The following is an 11,674-nucleotide window of genomic DNA, read 5'->3' as shown; positions in this document are numbered from 1 at the left end:
CTGGTAGGTGCAAAGACATTTTACATCTTGTGCCACACCATGTGCAGCTTTTGAAACTCCAGAGGGGGGACGGTGGAGGATGAAGAAAAACCAGAGTCAAGATGCAGAACACTGAGGTCAGGTGGAGCCTCCTCTCCTGGTGGGAGAGAACCGCCGGCCACTGCAGCACCTTTATTTATACACGCAGGAGGTTCTTGTCAGTTGAAACCCATCTGCCCAGCAACTTGTTTGCTTGGTTTGCTTCAAGCTCCCAGCATTCGCAGAGCTGGAACAGCTTGTTCGTGTGGCTTGCCTCCTGTGCTCTGTGTCTGAGGGCTGGCTTTGCTTTAGTTCTACACATATGATCAGTCTCCATCTTCAACCACTCCCACAATCTTTAATTTAGAAACTGAGCCTGGAACTTGACCACCAGGTCTTTTTTCATGCAATAATAAACTGTATGACTTTGCAAAGAGACTTGCTGCACCTATTTCAAAAAGTAACTCGAATGTCACATTTGACAGTTGGTTCACTAGTTGCCCACTGATATTGCATTTGCTAAAAGAACACCAGTTGACCTGCACAGGAATTATTGGCAAGAATGAAGCCAAGATTCCTAAAAAAAAAAAAAAAAAAAGTTTGCAAGTTCACAATAGAAAAATATATAATCCAATCTTTGGATTTCAGAAAAAAGTAACATTGGCTTCCTCTTATATGGTGAAGAAAAACAAAGTAGGATCAATAACATTACAGCATGATGCAAAGATTGATAGTGAAACCAGACACAGTGGTGAGTGCTTGTAATCCCAGAACCGGGGAGGCTGAGGCAGGAAGGTCCTGTGAGTTCAAGGTCAGCCTGGACTACATAGTGAGACATGGACTACATAATGAGACCCTGTCTCAAAAACGAACAAAAAAAGATTGATGTTGAATCCTGAAGACAAATGAAACCAGAAACGGTCACATTTTACAACACAGTGAAAGGGGGAGTAGATGTGGATGAGTTATGCAACGACTGCGATGTCACTAGAAGCACAGAGCATGGGCCAGTGGCTGTGTTTTACTCAATTCCAAGCACGTCAGGCATAAGTAGTTTACAAAGAAAATAACAAGCACAAAATATTATAGAGAAATTCTCTGAGAGGATTCAGACTGGAATTGATAAACGATCAATTACAAAGGAGGAAGAACAGTACATATCTGCCCAAAGAACTTCTCAAAAGAAATCTGGAGCAGACCAGTGAAGAGACGGGTGAAATATCACAAGAACCTCCTAAGAAAACGGGAAGACCAGGGAGATGTCAAGTATGTCTTACCAAAAAGACAGAAAAACAAAACACCTGTGCTATCAGTGTAGGTGATACTTGTGCATGGAACATGCTGTTGTCATGTGTGAAGACTGACATAGGTGTGACAACTGAAGCAAAGGTTATTTCTGTGGTAGAATCATCTGTATTTTCATTGTAGTGCATATAGAAATTTATTTCTGCTGTTATTTTTTAGATCTTGTAAGCAGGTAAATAGTTGAGTTGAAAATGTTGATGTTTATTATAAACATTCACTACATATTAAAAATGTAATGTTTTATTTTATTGATATCTTATTTTCCTGTTAAGTACACATTGTTTAAATAATAAAACTCATAGAATTAAAATTAATAATTTATCAATAGAAACACTTCTGAAAAATAAACATGGGCAGAGCTGGGTATAGTGGCTCATGCTTGTAATCTTAGCACTTGGGCGGCTGAGGCAGGAGGATCACTGTGAGTTCAAGGCCAGCCTGGGCCACATAATGAGTTCAAGACCAGCCTGAACTATATAACAAGACCCTGTCTCAAAAAGAAAAGAAATAAAATAAATAAACATAGGCTTTATACACATGCCGTAATGTGCCTTTCAAAAAAATTGCTGTGCTACTAAATTGTGCTGGGAAAACCAGCTGTTTACATGCTGAGGTTGAATCTAGAGCCATATGTCTCACCTTGTACAAAATGGATTAAAGGTCTAAATGTTAAAATGGAAAAACACTCTGCTGGAGGATAAAATAAGTAAAATTCTTGAAGACATAGGAATAGGTAAGGACTTTCAGAAAACAATCACAACTGCACAAGAAATAACATTGAGAATCAGCAAAGGGGATTACATTAAATTAAAAAGCTTCTGAATATCAAAGGAAAAAACCAACAGAGCAAAGAGACCGCTACAGAATAGGAAAAAAAAATTGCCAGCTATTCTACAGACAGAGGATTACTCTACAAGACACAGAAGGAATTAGATGTCCCCAAATAAAATACCGAATCAAAACACGGACAATTTATATGAACAGACGCTTCTCAGAATAAGAAATACAAATGACTAATAGACACATAAAAATGTTTAACATCTCTTGCCACTAGAGAAATGGAAATTAAAATAACACTGAGATTACACCTTAGCCCCAGAAGAATGGCTACCATCAAGAAATCAAATAATAACCAATGCTGGTTAGGCTGTAAGGGAAAAGGAACGCTTCTACACTGTTGTTGGGATTGTAAACTAGCACAACCATTACGGACATCAGCAGGGAGATTCCTCAAAAAACTAAAAGGAGAAATTGCATTTGACCCAGCTATTCTGGATATTTTCCCCCAAAAGTTAAAGACATCATATTAGAGTGATACATGTATATCTATGTTTATAGAAGCACAATTCATAAAAGCTAAATCTTAGAAGTGGTCGATTTTTCTACCAACAGAAGAATGAATAAAGGAAGAGGAGTACTACTCTGCCATAATGAAGGGGAAACTTGAGTCACTTACAGGAAAATGGGTACATGTTGAGATCATAATGTACAGTGACATAAAACACACACTGTAAATGTCACATGATTTCTCTTACATGAGAAAAACAAAATATAAATAAAGAGTAAAACAAAGATGACAGGAAACAGGGAGATTGCTCTGCTGCAAATAGGAAAGGGACCAGGATATGGAAGGGGAGAGAGGAGAGGAAAGCAATTCAGATGTGTTACGTCCATGAACCAACTCCCCATGATAAATGTAACTATTATACATGGCCATCATGCACTGATAAAAACAGGAATTTAAAATTAAGCTACTGTGCCTTAAAGGTTAAAAATGATAGTCATTATTATCAAGCTGGTGAAGAAATAAAGGCCATTTGTATTTCTACTAACTGTTTTTTAACCAACCATTCAATATGTGATGCTAGAGGGTATCTAAGATTTGTTACAACTCTGAAATCTAACAGCTATCCAATCAGTACTGCCCTGGGCAATAGAGGTAAAATGAAAGCAAAGGAGTGAGGTTAGGATACTCAATTTACTCTGACTAAAATACCCCAGTATTCAAGTTGAAAGTAAGCACAGCATAGTTGAGATGATGTTTTATCCATTTCAGCGTTCCTAGTACAGGACCCAGGATCTTACACTGATCACTAAGATCAGCCATTCTGGGGAGTTCTTTGACAGAGTACCCAGCCAGCACTAGCGTCTGGATGATCTGGGTAGCTTGCCATTGAGTTAAGGTCATTTCTTATATTTCATTGACACACAATCATCCTAGAATTTATCACAAAAAGTTGAAGTGACCATTGGTAGCTACATAGGATCAGGGCCTAGGTGTCTCTTGGTTGCTACTGACTCTGTAAGAGAAAACCACTTAATAAATTAGATAAGTTTTACTGAGCGGATGGACATTTGCTTAAATGAAGAAATCATAATACAGACAGAAGTGTGGTGACTCCTAGGAGATCTAGAAAACAAATTGCTTCCAGCTTCCCATCCTGTCCTAAGAGCAAAACTTCCTAATTCTATACCATTTTTTATTTATATAAAGAAGACCAAGACTATAAAGGGACTGCTAATTTGGTTATAATACCATTTGATTAACTTTGTTGAAATCATGTTCAATAGACCATGTTTGATTTTCTCACACTCTATTTTCAGGTGGCTTCCTATTCTGAGTCTATTTGCTTCATTCTGTCACTCACAGACATTCAAATGGATAGTAAACTTAACCACAGCATGGAGAACAATCCGAGTTCAAATAACTGTATACACGGCAAGCTCCGATTTACAGACACATTGCAAGCACTTTGCCATCACTTATCTAGTAAGTAGTTAGACATTAATGGACTTGAAGTACAAAGGGGGAGTCCAAAATAACATGCTTTGCCAGTTATAGTAAAGAAACAAAGACCTTAAAAATAACACACTTACAACCATATATTATGTCTCAGACCCAAAGACACAGGGCCTGTATTTCTAAAACAAGGCATATATTTTCCTGACTGCCAGGTCCTATGGCCTAATGATAAGAGGACAGGAAATCTTTAAGTATAACTTCTAAGAAAAATTTATGAGTACCATAATTACTCTAGTTCCCCAGACCTGAGGAGTTGCTCTTGTGTGCAGAAAAAGATATCCTGACATCTACTCTAGGCAGAGGCCTAAATGAAGGCCCAGATCTCCCTATATTCACTTTAAAATAAACTCTACGTAGACATCTGCGTGACTGCCCATGTATCTTGACTGAATTCTTTCCTCAATGGTACAAACGTCAGAACCCCCTTCCCTGTAAGAACTTGGCTTTGCACAGGCTTAAAGCATGAGTCTCAAAGTGTCGGAGGGCACAGACAGGCCTTGCTTAAAAGCTTCTTGCTTGTCTGAAGTACATGTCACTGTACCCTCCCTGTGGAAGACATGGAGGCAGGGAATGGCGAAACTGGTTGGGGAAGTAAGTGTGGCCAGATTTCAGAACGCAGGTGCCAAATGGTTTTCGGGGCCTCGTATATGTCGTTCTCAGGTGTTCCTGTGATGTGTGGAGGAAATAAAAGGAGATCGTGGTTTTCATCATAGGGGCCAACCCTGTGGCCAAGGTGTACTTTTGTGGGTTTGGTTTTCTTCTCTTTTACTTGGCCCAGGGGTGTTACGCAAAGCCAGCTCCTCCCTTACCCTTCACTTTATTTTTTCAAATAAACATTGGCACCATGTTTGCTTGTTTCATTCCATCCTTTGTTCAAGATTGAAAGAATCGAGAAACCAGCTCCAGAAGCGTGTCCCAGTACCGCGGAACCTGAACGTTTGTTAAAGGTGCGGAAGGGAGAGAGACCACCTGAGAAAGCTCTGCTTAAGCAACCGTGGCCGCTCACTCATGGGAGTGAGCCAGTTCTGAGAGCAGAACCACCAGGAAGCAAGGGTGGAACAAAGAATTCCAAGGGCAGGAGAGGATCTTGCTACCTTGAGAGATTTGGGGTGGTGGCTGTGCTTCTCTGAATGGGTACAGCAAATGCCAGTGTGGTCAGGTTTCTCCGGATGGGCATGGCGGGTGGACACGACTTTGCTCTTTTTCTGTGGTTTCATGCGGTGGCTGTAACAACCTCACCCATCAGACTTGACAATATTTATTTGGCTTAGCCAGCCAGGAGACTCAGGAGGTCCTGGGCACATTTTTGCTTCTCTTTAAAATGTGAAGGGTTTTTCTGTTGTTCTTCTCCTTTCCCTTCTATGTGCTGAGATCTGTGAGGCGTTTTCTCATGGCATCCGGAAGGGCTTCCTTCCCTTTTCCGTGGGGACAGAGGGAAGGAATGCGCGGGCTGTTATTCTTCCAGCTGCAAGACTTTTTCTTCTCACCTGCACTCCTCTGTGAGTAGGGGTTAAGTAGCCGGATCGCTTGCTGTGCTACGTGTGCAACCAAGAGTTTGGGTTTGTTGTCCAGGGTTTATTTGCCGTATTCTACGACCCCTTTTGGAAATTGTTCTCCATTTGCCCGTTTATCAATGGCCTTTTCATTTGGTGTGTTGTTTGGGCCTAGCACCATCCTGCTTTGTCACGTGGCTGAGAGCCCAGCTGCCTTGGTATGCAGCGAGACGCTGTCTTGTGTCAACTGTTGCTACTTTTTTTCCTTTTTCTCTTTTTACCAACTGGTCTTACAAGTTCTCACCTTGGCAGATAGGAATGAAGCTTCTGATTTTGAAGAACGTGGGGGTTTCCTTTATCTTTTGAATTATTTTAACTGGCACACTCTCTTCCCACACAGGAGAGAAAAAATTATCTGTCTAAAACACTCCCATAGGGGGCTGGGGATTTAGCTCAGCGGCAAAGCGCCTGCCTGGCAAGCGCAAGGTCGTGAGTTCGGTTCCCGGTACCGGAGAAAAACCAAAAAAAAATTTAAAAATAAAAATAAATAAAACACTCCCATAACTTTTCTCTCTAGGTGGCCAGTGGCTGGCTTTCGCTGACTCATCCCTGGGTCCAAGGACCCACCTGGAGCTATTGCTTCCTGGTTGGGTGCTTTCTTTGTTTCTTCAAACAAAATGCAGGTAATGTTAAAACATATGCCTGATAGCCTGAGCGGAATTTAAAACTTAACGAGAATGAGTATACAAAAGCGAGCCATCCTTCCTATTAGGGGAAAGAGTTTACTATCAGGTAAGTCCCAGAGATATTGTCCCTCAGTGGTTTCACTCTGCTTAAGTAAGAGCCATCAAGCGGCTCAACTGGGTGGCTAAGGAAACTCCGTGGGCTGGGGGCCCTGCCTTCACCTCATGGAAGTCAAGGGCTAGGCAAGGCCAGTAAGTGGCTCTGTCCACTTCTCTCCAAGGAGTCAATGGGCCCCAATATGGAGAAAAAATACCTCAGGAGGCCCTTCTTCTGCACTTTCATGAAAGATGCTGGCTTCACTCTAAAGTTAGGACACAGATGTCGGTCTAACAAATGCTAGAGTCTTACAAGGGACACTTTGTTGGGACTCTCAGCTCTCCTCTTTCTACACGGGACATCATCTTAAGAAGCCAAGTCCCCATGAGCCATGGGAAACTCCTCGGATCTCACCACACAGACTGCACCAACTTCGCCTCTAGTCCATACTCTAAATGAATGGGAAAGGTTGATCTTGACAGTATAAACCAAGAACAGCTCACCTGCTGTTGCAACATGGTTTGGGTTCAGTATGAACTGGGAAATGGTGAGAGATGGGTACAGGATGGCACTTTTAATTATGAGACTATTCTCCAGTGACAGTGTTTTTGCATAAAACAAAAATGATGGCATGAAATCTCTTATGTTCAGGTTTCTGTGACTCTGTCAAAGGTAATGCACAGTAACTATGGTATTTGGGTGGTCCCTGAGGAGGAGGAGGCTATCTTAAATGACACTGTCCTGACACGACCATTTGTCTCTCAGGGAGATACAGGTTCCTATTATCTGATGAAGATAACCACACTAGGAGGCTTCGCTGACCTCCTCTTTACAATCCCCAGGCCAGCAAATCAGGTCCATCCCCTCTAAGTGACTCAGAAACCTAGTGCTCCAGAGGACCCCAGCATTCCTCAGCCCCGATCACGCTCCACACACCAATAAGCCCCATAGGTTGAACCCAAAGTAGTTATTCTTACTACTCTAATTCAAAAGTTATCCTGCCCCTAAGAGTGGGCCAGGGATGGAAGAGAATACTCTGTTTCAGGTCCCTTTTTCAGTTGCCAATGCCCAGTAATGCGATGAATAACTAAATCAACTCTCAGAAACACAGAGAAACCTACAAGAGGCTGGGAGCTATGCAGATGAGCAGTATGCTTTTAAAAGAGAGGCAAATCACCCTGGAGAGGCTATTCTCCCTTCAATAGAACCAAACAGACACTGCAGGACTAGTAGGGGACTAAAAATGATGTCTGATATGACAGCTGTTCTCGTGGGGATAAAAATGTGCATTAAATACTGTTCATTATGACAAAGTGAGTGGGTCACACAGGGCACAGAGGAACATCCAGCTGTTTGGAAGCATAACCAATTGATAGAAGTCTTTTGTAAATATACTAGTATAGTCATATCTTCCTGGGAGGGAGATGCACTAGTGGGACACCATTTCATTTGTCAGTTTCATTTGATATTTGGTATAAAGTACAAAAACTTCAGATGAGCACACAGACAGCCATGGCCCATGTGCTGAACACTGGTTTTTCTGTGTTCAACAAGCAGGAATCAGAAAGGGACAAAAGAGAAAAACTAAGATTATAGCTGGTGTGATTGGTAATACTCCAAATTCAGCCATGTCATCTAATGGAAAACATAGGGGTAACCTGAGAAAGAGTTCCTGTTTCAAGTGCAAGAGGACTGGTCACTGGGCATGAGACTGTACCTCTGCTTAGACTCTGTTCAAACTGTGAGGCAGCTAATGTGCCTCATGTATGGGTGGCATTGGAAGTTTGGTCTTCCCTGTGCCCAGACAGGGGCTAAGGCAGCCAAAACACTCATCTCCTGCTTCCACAACTAAAGAGACCCAGGGGAACCTGCAAGGCCACTGTCCGTGGACACCACCATCTCTTCTGAAAAGTCTGGGTAATCTTGGACGTCATGGGTGAGCAAATGGCTGACACAGGGACAGCTCATTCAGTTTTGACTTCTCTGGAAAACCCTCCACTAGGTCTTTAGCCAGAGTTGGGGTCTCCCTGATTGGAGATTCTTTACTCCTCTTCTGATGTATCATTTTGAAGGCAAATATGTAACTAAGAGCTTCTAATTGTCCCACAGTGTTCTACTCTTTTGCTAGAAAGAGATACTAGCAAAATTGGAGGCAATTTTCAAATTCCAGATAAGACCAAAGAGCTTTTACTTGGGATTACACCAGGCCTACCTGACCAAGTTACACAACAGATAGATCCTCCTGCCTGGTATAATGAAATACCTGGTAGGGAAAATTCAGCTATGCTAGTAGTTATAAGACTAAAAGACCCCAGCCAATTTCCTGAGAGCAGTGTACAATCCAAGAAGAGGCACATAAAGAGCTCTAGCCTCTCATAGACCAACCATGAATTATCTAACTAAAAAAATGTACAAATTCTCAAATTTCTAGCTAAGAAGGAATATAAAATCTCTAAAGAAAAGATGCGGATATTCCTCCAAAACATTTACAAACTAGGTATGTTCTTACACCTGGGGAATGATAACTACCTAGGGACAAGACCCAGGCTATCTGTGGCTGACAGTGTCTTTCTTAGACAAAGCTACTTCTATCAGTGAACCACACACATCTCGCCAGGGTCTTGGAGGGACAGGTCACTGATGTCCTGCTTACTTGCATAGATCTGAGAAATCACTTGTTCACAAGAGTGGCTAACTTGTGGGCCTGTAGGCATCAGAGAGATAGGATTAGGAGTGGTGCAAGTTTATACTAATCTCAGTGGTGTCTACAAGCATGGCCTGGTACTTCTCGGTAAGCCATTTTCCTGTTAGCCACAAGTAACCTTTTGTCTCTGGAATAGCTCTGACCTGATGGGGTATCTTCTAGTCCCTGTCCTAGAGTTAACTTTATAGCTTTCTTCACATGCACAGCTCTGGCTGCTACTGCTCTCAGGCATGGTGGTCATCTAGCAGTCACTCCATCTAACTTGTTTGAAATGTATACCCGGAGTAAGGTTCCTGTCTTAGCCTTTGGGTCAAGATCCCAAAGCAATTCCTCTCTTTTCAATGCATAGAGAACAGGTATTCCCAGTCCTGCAGCCTACATTTCTATAAAAGACATTGCCAGTCACTTATGTCCACTCTAGGGGAACAGACTCCTCGCCTCTGACAGCCTCATATAGTCTTTGCCATTAGAGTCCAAAATTCGGCAGCCACATCCTACAAATGCCAACCATTTGCAAGAAAGAATGAAGCTGTTCTTTGGTGGCTGATCACAAGGGATTAAGTGATTCCAGGACACACATGCCAAATGATTCTCAGGACCCTGTATATATAGTTCTCATGGGTTCCTGCGATATGTGGAGTAAGTAAAAGGAGAGGACACCACTGAAATCGCACAACCGTAGTTTTCCTCATGATAGCCTGCCTTGTGGCCAGAATGTACTTTTGTTTTGGTTTGGTTTTTATTTTTTCCTTGGCTTGATTGCTCTGCAGAATCAGTTTCTCCCTTATTCTTCACTTTTAATTTTTCAAATAAACTTCGCCACTACTTCTGCTTGTTTTGTTCAATTCTTGTTGAAGACAGAAAGAACTGGAGACCAGCTCCAGAAGGAGGCTCCAGTACCCCCAGAACCAGCTTATAATATCATATGCTCAGGTACACAACTGGAAAAATAGGCCCCTAGATTGCTCAAATACCTTTTTGTCTCTCTCTTTTCAAGAATCAAATGCATTTCCAGGAGTTTCCAATTTCCCCATTTTGGCTTCAGCTGAAGACTACTAGCTAGTCCTTTCCCTGAATCAACTACTCTGATCTACTTCCTGAGGAACTGCTTCTATGTCTGTCACAGCCTATGACTTAAGAACTACTCCCAGTTTCTTAAACTCTCCATTTAGAACCAAAAGAAATACTATGTTCACTTCACACTTTGATTTAGTGCCAAATAAATGATGTGCTGTAACAAAAGCAAAAAATCTACTCATTATCTGTCCACATCACCTGTATTTCTAATATTCATTCTATAAAACAACTCCTCTCTAGGAATTAGCACATTCCCAGTAGCTATTTCCCTTGTTTTTTAAATTTCATCATGTAAAGTATATATAGTGTTTAAGCTCCCCTTGTCATTTCACTGACACTAAAATCCCCTAAAATCATCTCAGTGAAATTCCACTATCTCACAGCCAAGGAATCCATGAATGCTTTGGTAATAATGTAGCTAAAGCCAGAGCAGCAGAACTTGGACTAGAATCCTGGTCTCACTAAACAATAGCGTGGTTCAGAATGTTTCTGCTACAGCAAATTACCATCCAATTCGGGATTATTTATACACCTATTTAACACACAACAACCCTGTGCCAGGCTCTTCCTGGATGCTTTCCAACTACTTCATTTAACTGAAGACATTTTTAAAAATGAAAATAGCATATCAACTCAAGGCAAAACTTACACAATCACTATAATCAATTTTGGAAGGTGGGATTTTGTCATAAAAGAATTTCAGTAGAACACTTTGGATCAAGGGGCCATTCAAAGGTTGTGTACTCTTGGCAACATACCCTCCTGCCCAAAACTCAATTTGGAGTTGCTAGGCTGCTTATTAATTCAACACTTCTAACTACCCCTGTGCAGCTGAAGGTTTCCCTGTTTTCTTTCCTCTCTGGGTCCCGCAGCAGGAACAGAATCTCAGCTCTTTTCCTCTTTCGGCCTCACATCTTCTTGCTACTGGTCTCACCAACACCCACCCTTGCCCTTCCAGTTAAGAACAGACAGACACAAAGCACCGGAAGTCTTATAACCAGCTTCATTGAGAGTGAGAGCTGCTTTCTCAGCAGTGTGTGTGGGAAAGGCATCAGTGCCCTGAGAACCTGAAGCCTCTCCCACACTATGGGCTCCCCACTGCATTCTGGGAAGCTCGGGATTTCATGGAGGTCTTCGTCCGAGCCTTCCCCCGCCCGCTGCAAGACGACCCTGCTTTATCCGCTGTTGGTGTCTGGACGGTGCGTCTGGCCGGCTTCTAGGGCTCCTGCTGCTTCTCTTCCCTAACCTTGGAGCCCGACCTCTTCCGGCCTCTGGACTCAGGCCTGGCGTCCTCCCTTGCTCGGGCCTCCGCCCTCCTGGCGCTGGCCCTGGCCCTGGCCTCCCTGGCCCTCCTGGCCCTGGTCGCCTTGGTGTTCAGCCGCACACCGCGCCTCCACATCTCCCGCGCCTTCCTGGCCGCCTGGCGAGGCAGAGGCCTCCTCCGCGTGCTCCGGGACCTCGCTGCTCTCCCCCTCGCAGGGCCGCCGGCCTCCT

The 11,674-nt window shown here is 42.8% G+C and overlaps 1 protein-coding gene across 1 annotated transcript in view; it reads left to right on the top strand.

Moving 5' to 3' along the window:
• Window positions 1–11,674, top strand: part of LOC106146327 (collagen alpha-1(I) chain-like) — a gene marked incomplete at its 3' end in the record, with an annotated part of 26,691 nt that extends 15,017 nt beyond the window's left edge. Inside the window, 1 exon segment of the mRNA XM_013505635.1 lies at window positions 11,245–11,674. Within this exon segment, the coding sequence (XP_013361089.1) occupies window positions 11,245–11,674 (430 nt within the window).

Source organism: Chinchilla lanigera, unplaced genomic scaffold (assembly GCF_000276665.1).
Source record: "Chinchilla lanigera isolate Chin_1 unplaced genomic scaffold, ChiLan1.0 scaffold00099, whole genome shotgun sequence".
In the NCBI taxonomy this organism is placed as follows: domain Eukaryota; kingdom Metazoa; phylum Chordata; class Mammalia; order Rodentia; family Chinchillidae; genus Chinchilla; species Chinchilla lanigera.
The sequence above is the reverse complement of the archived record's forward strand: the minus strand, read 5'-3'. Positions and strand labels throughout refer to the sequence as shown.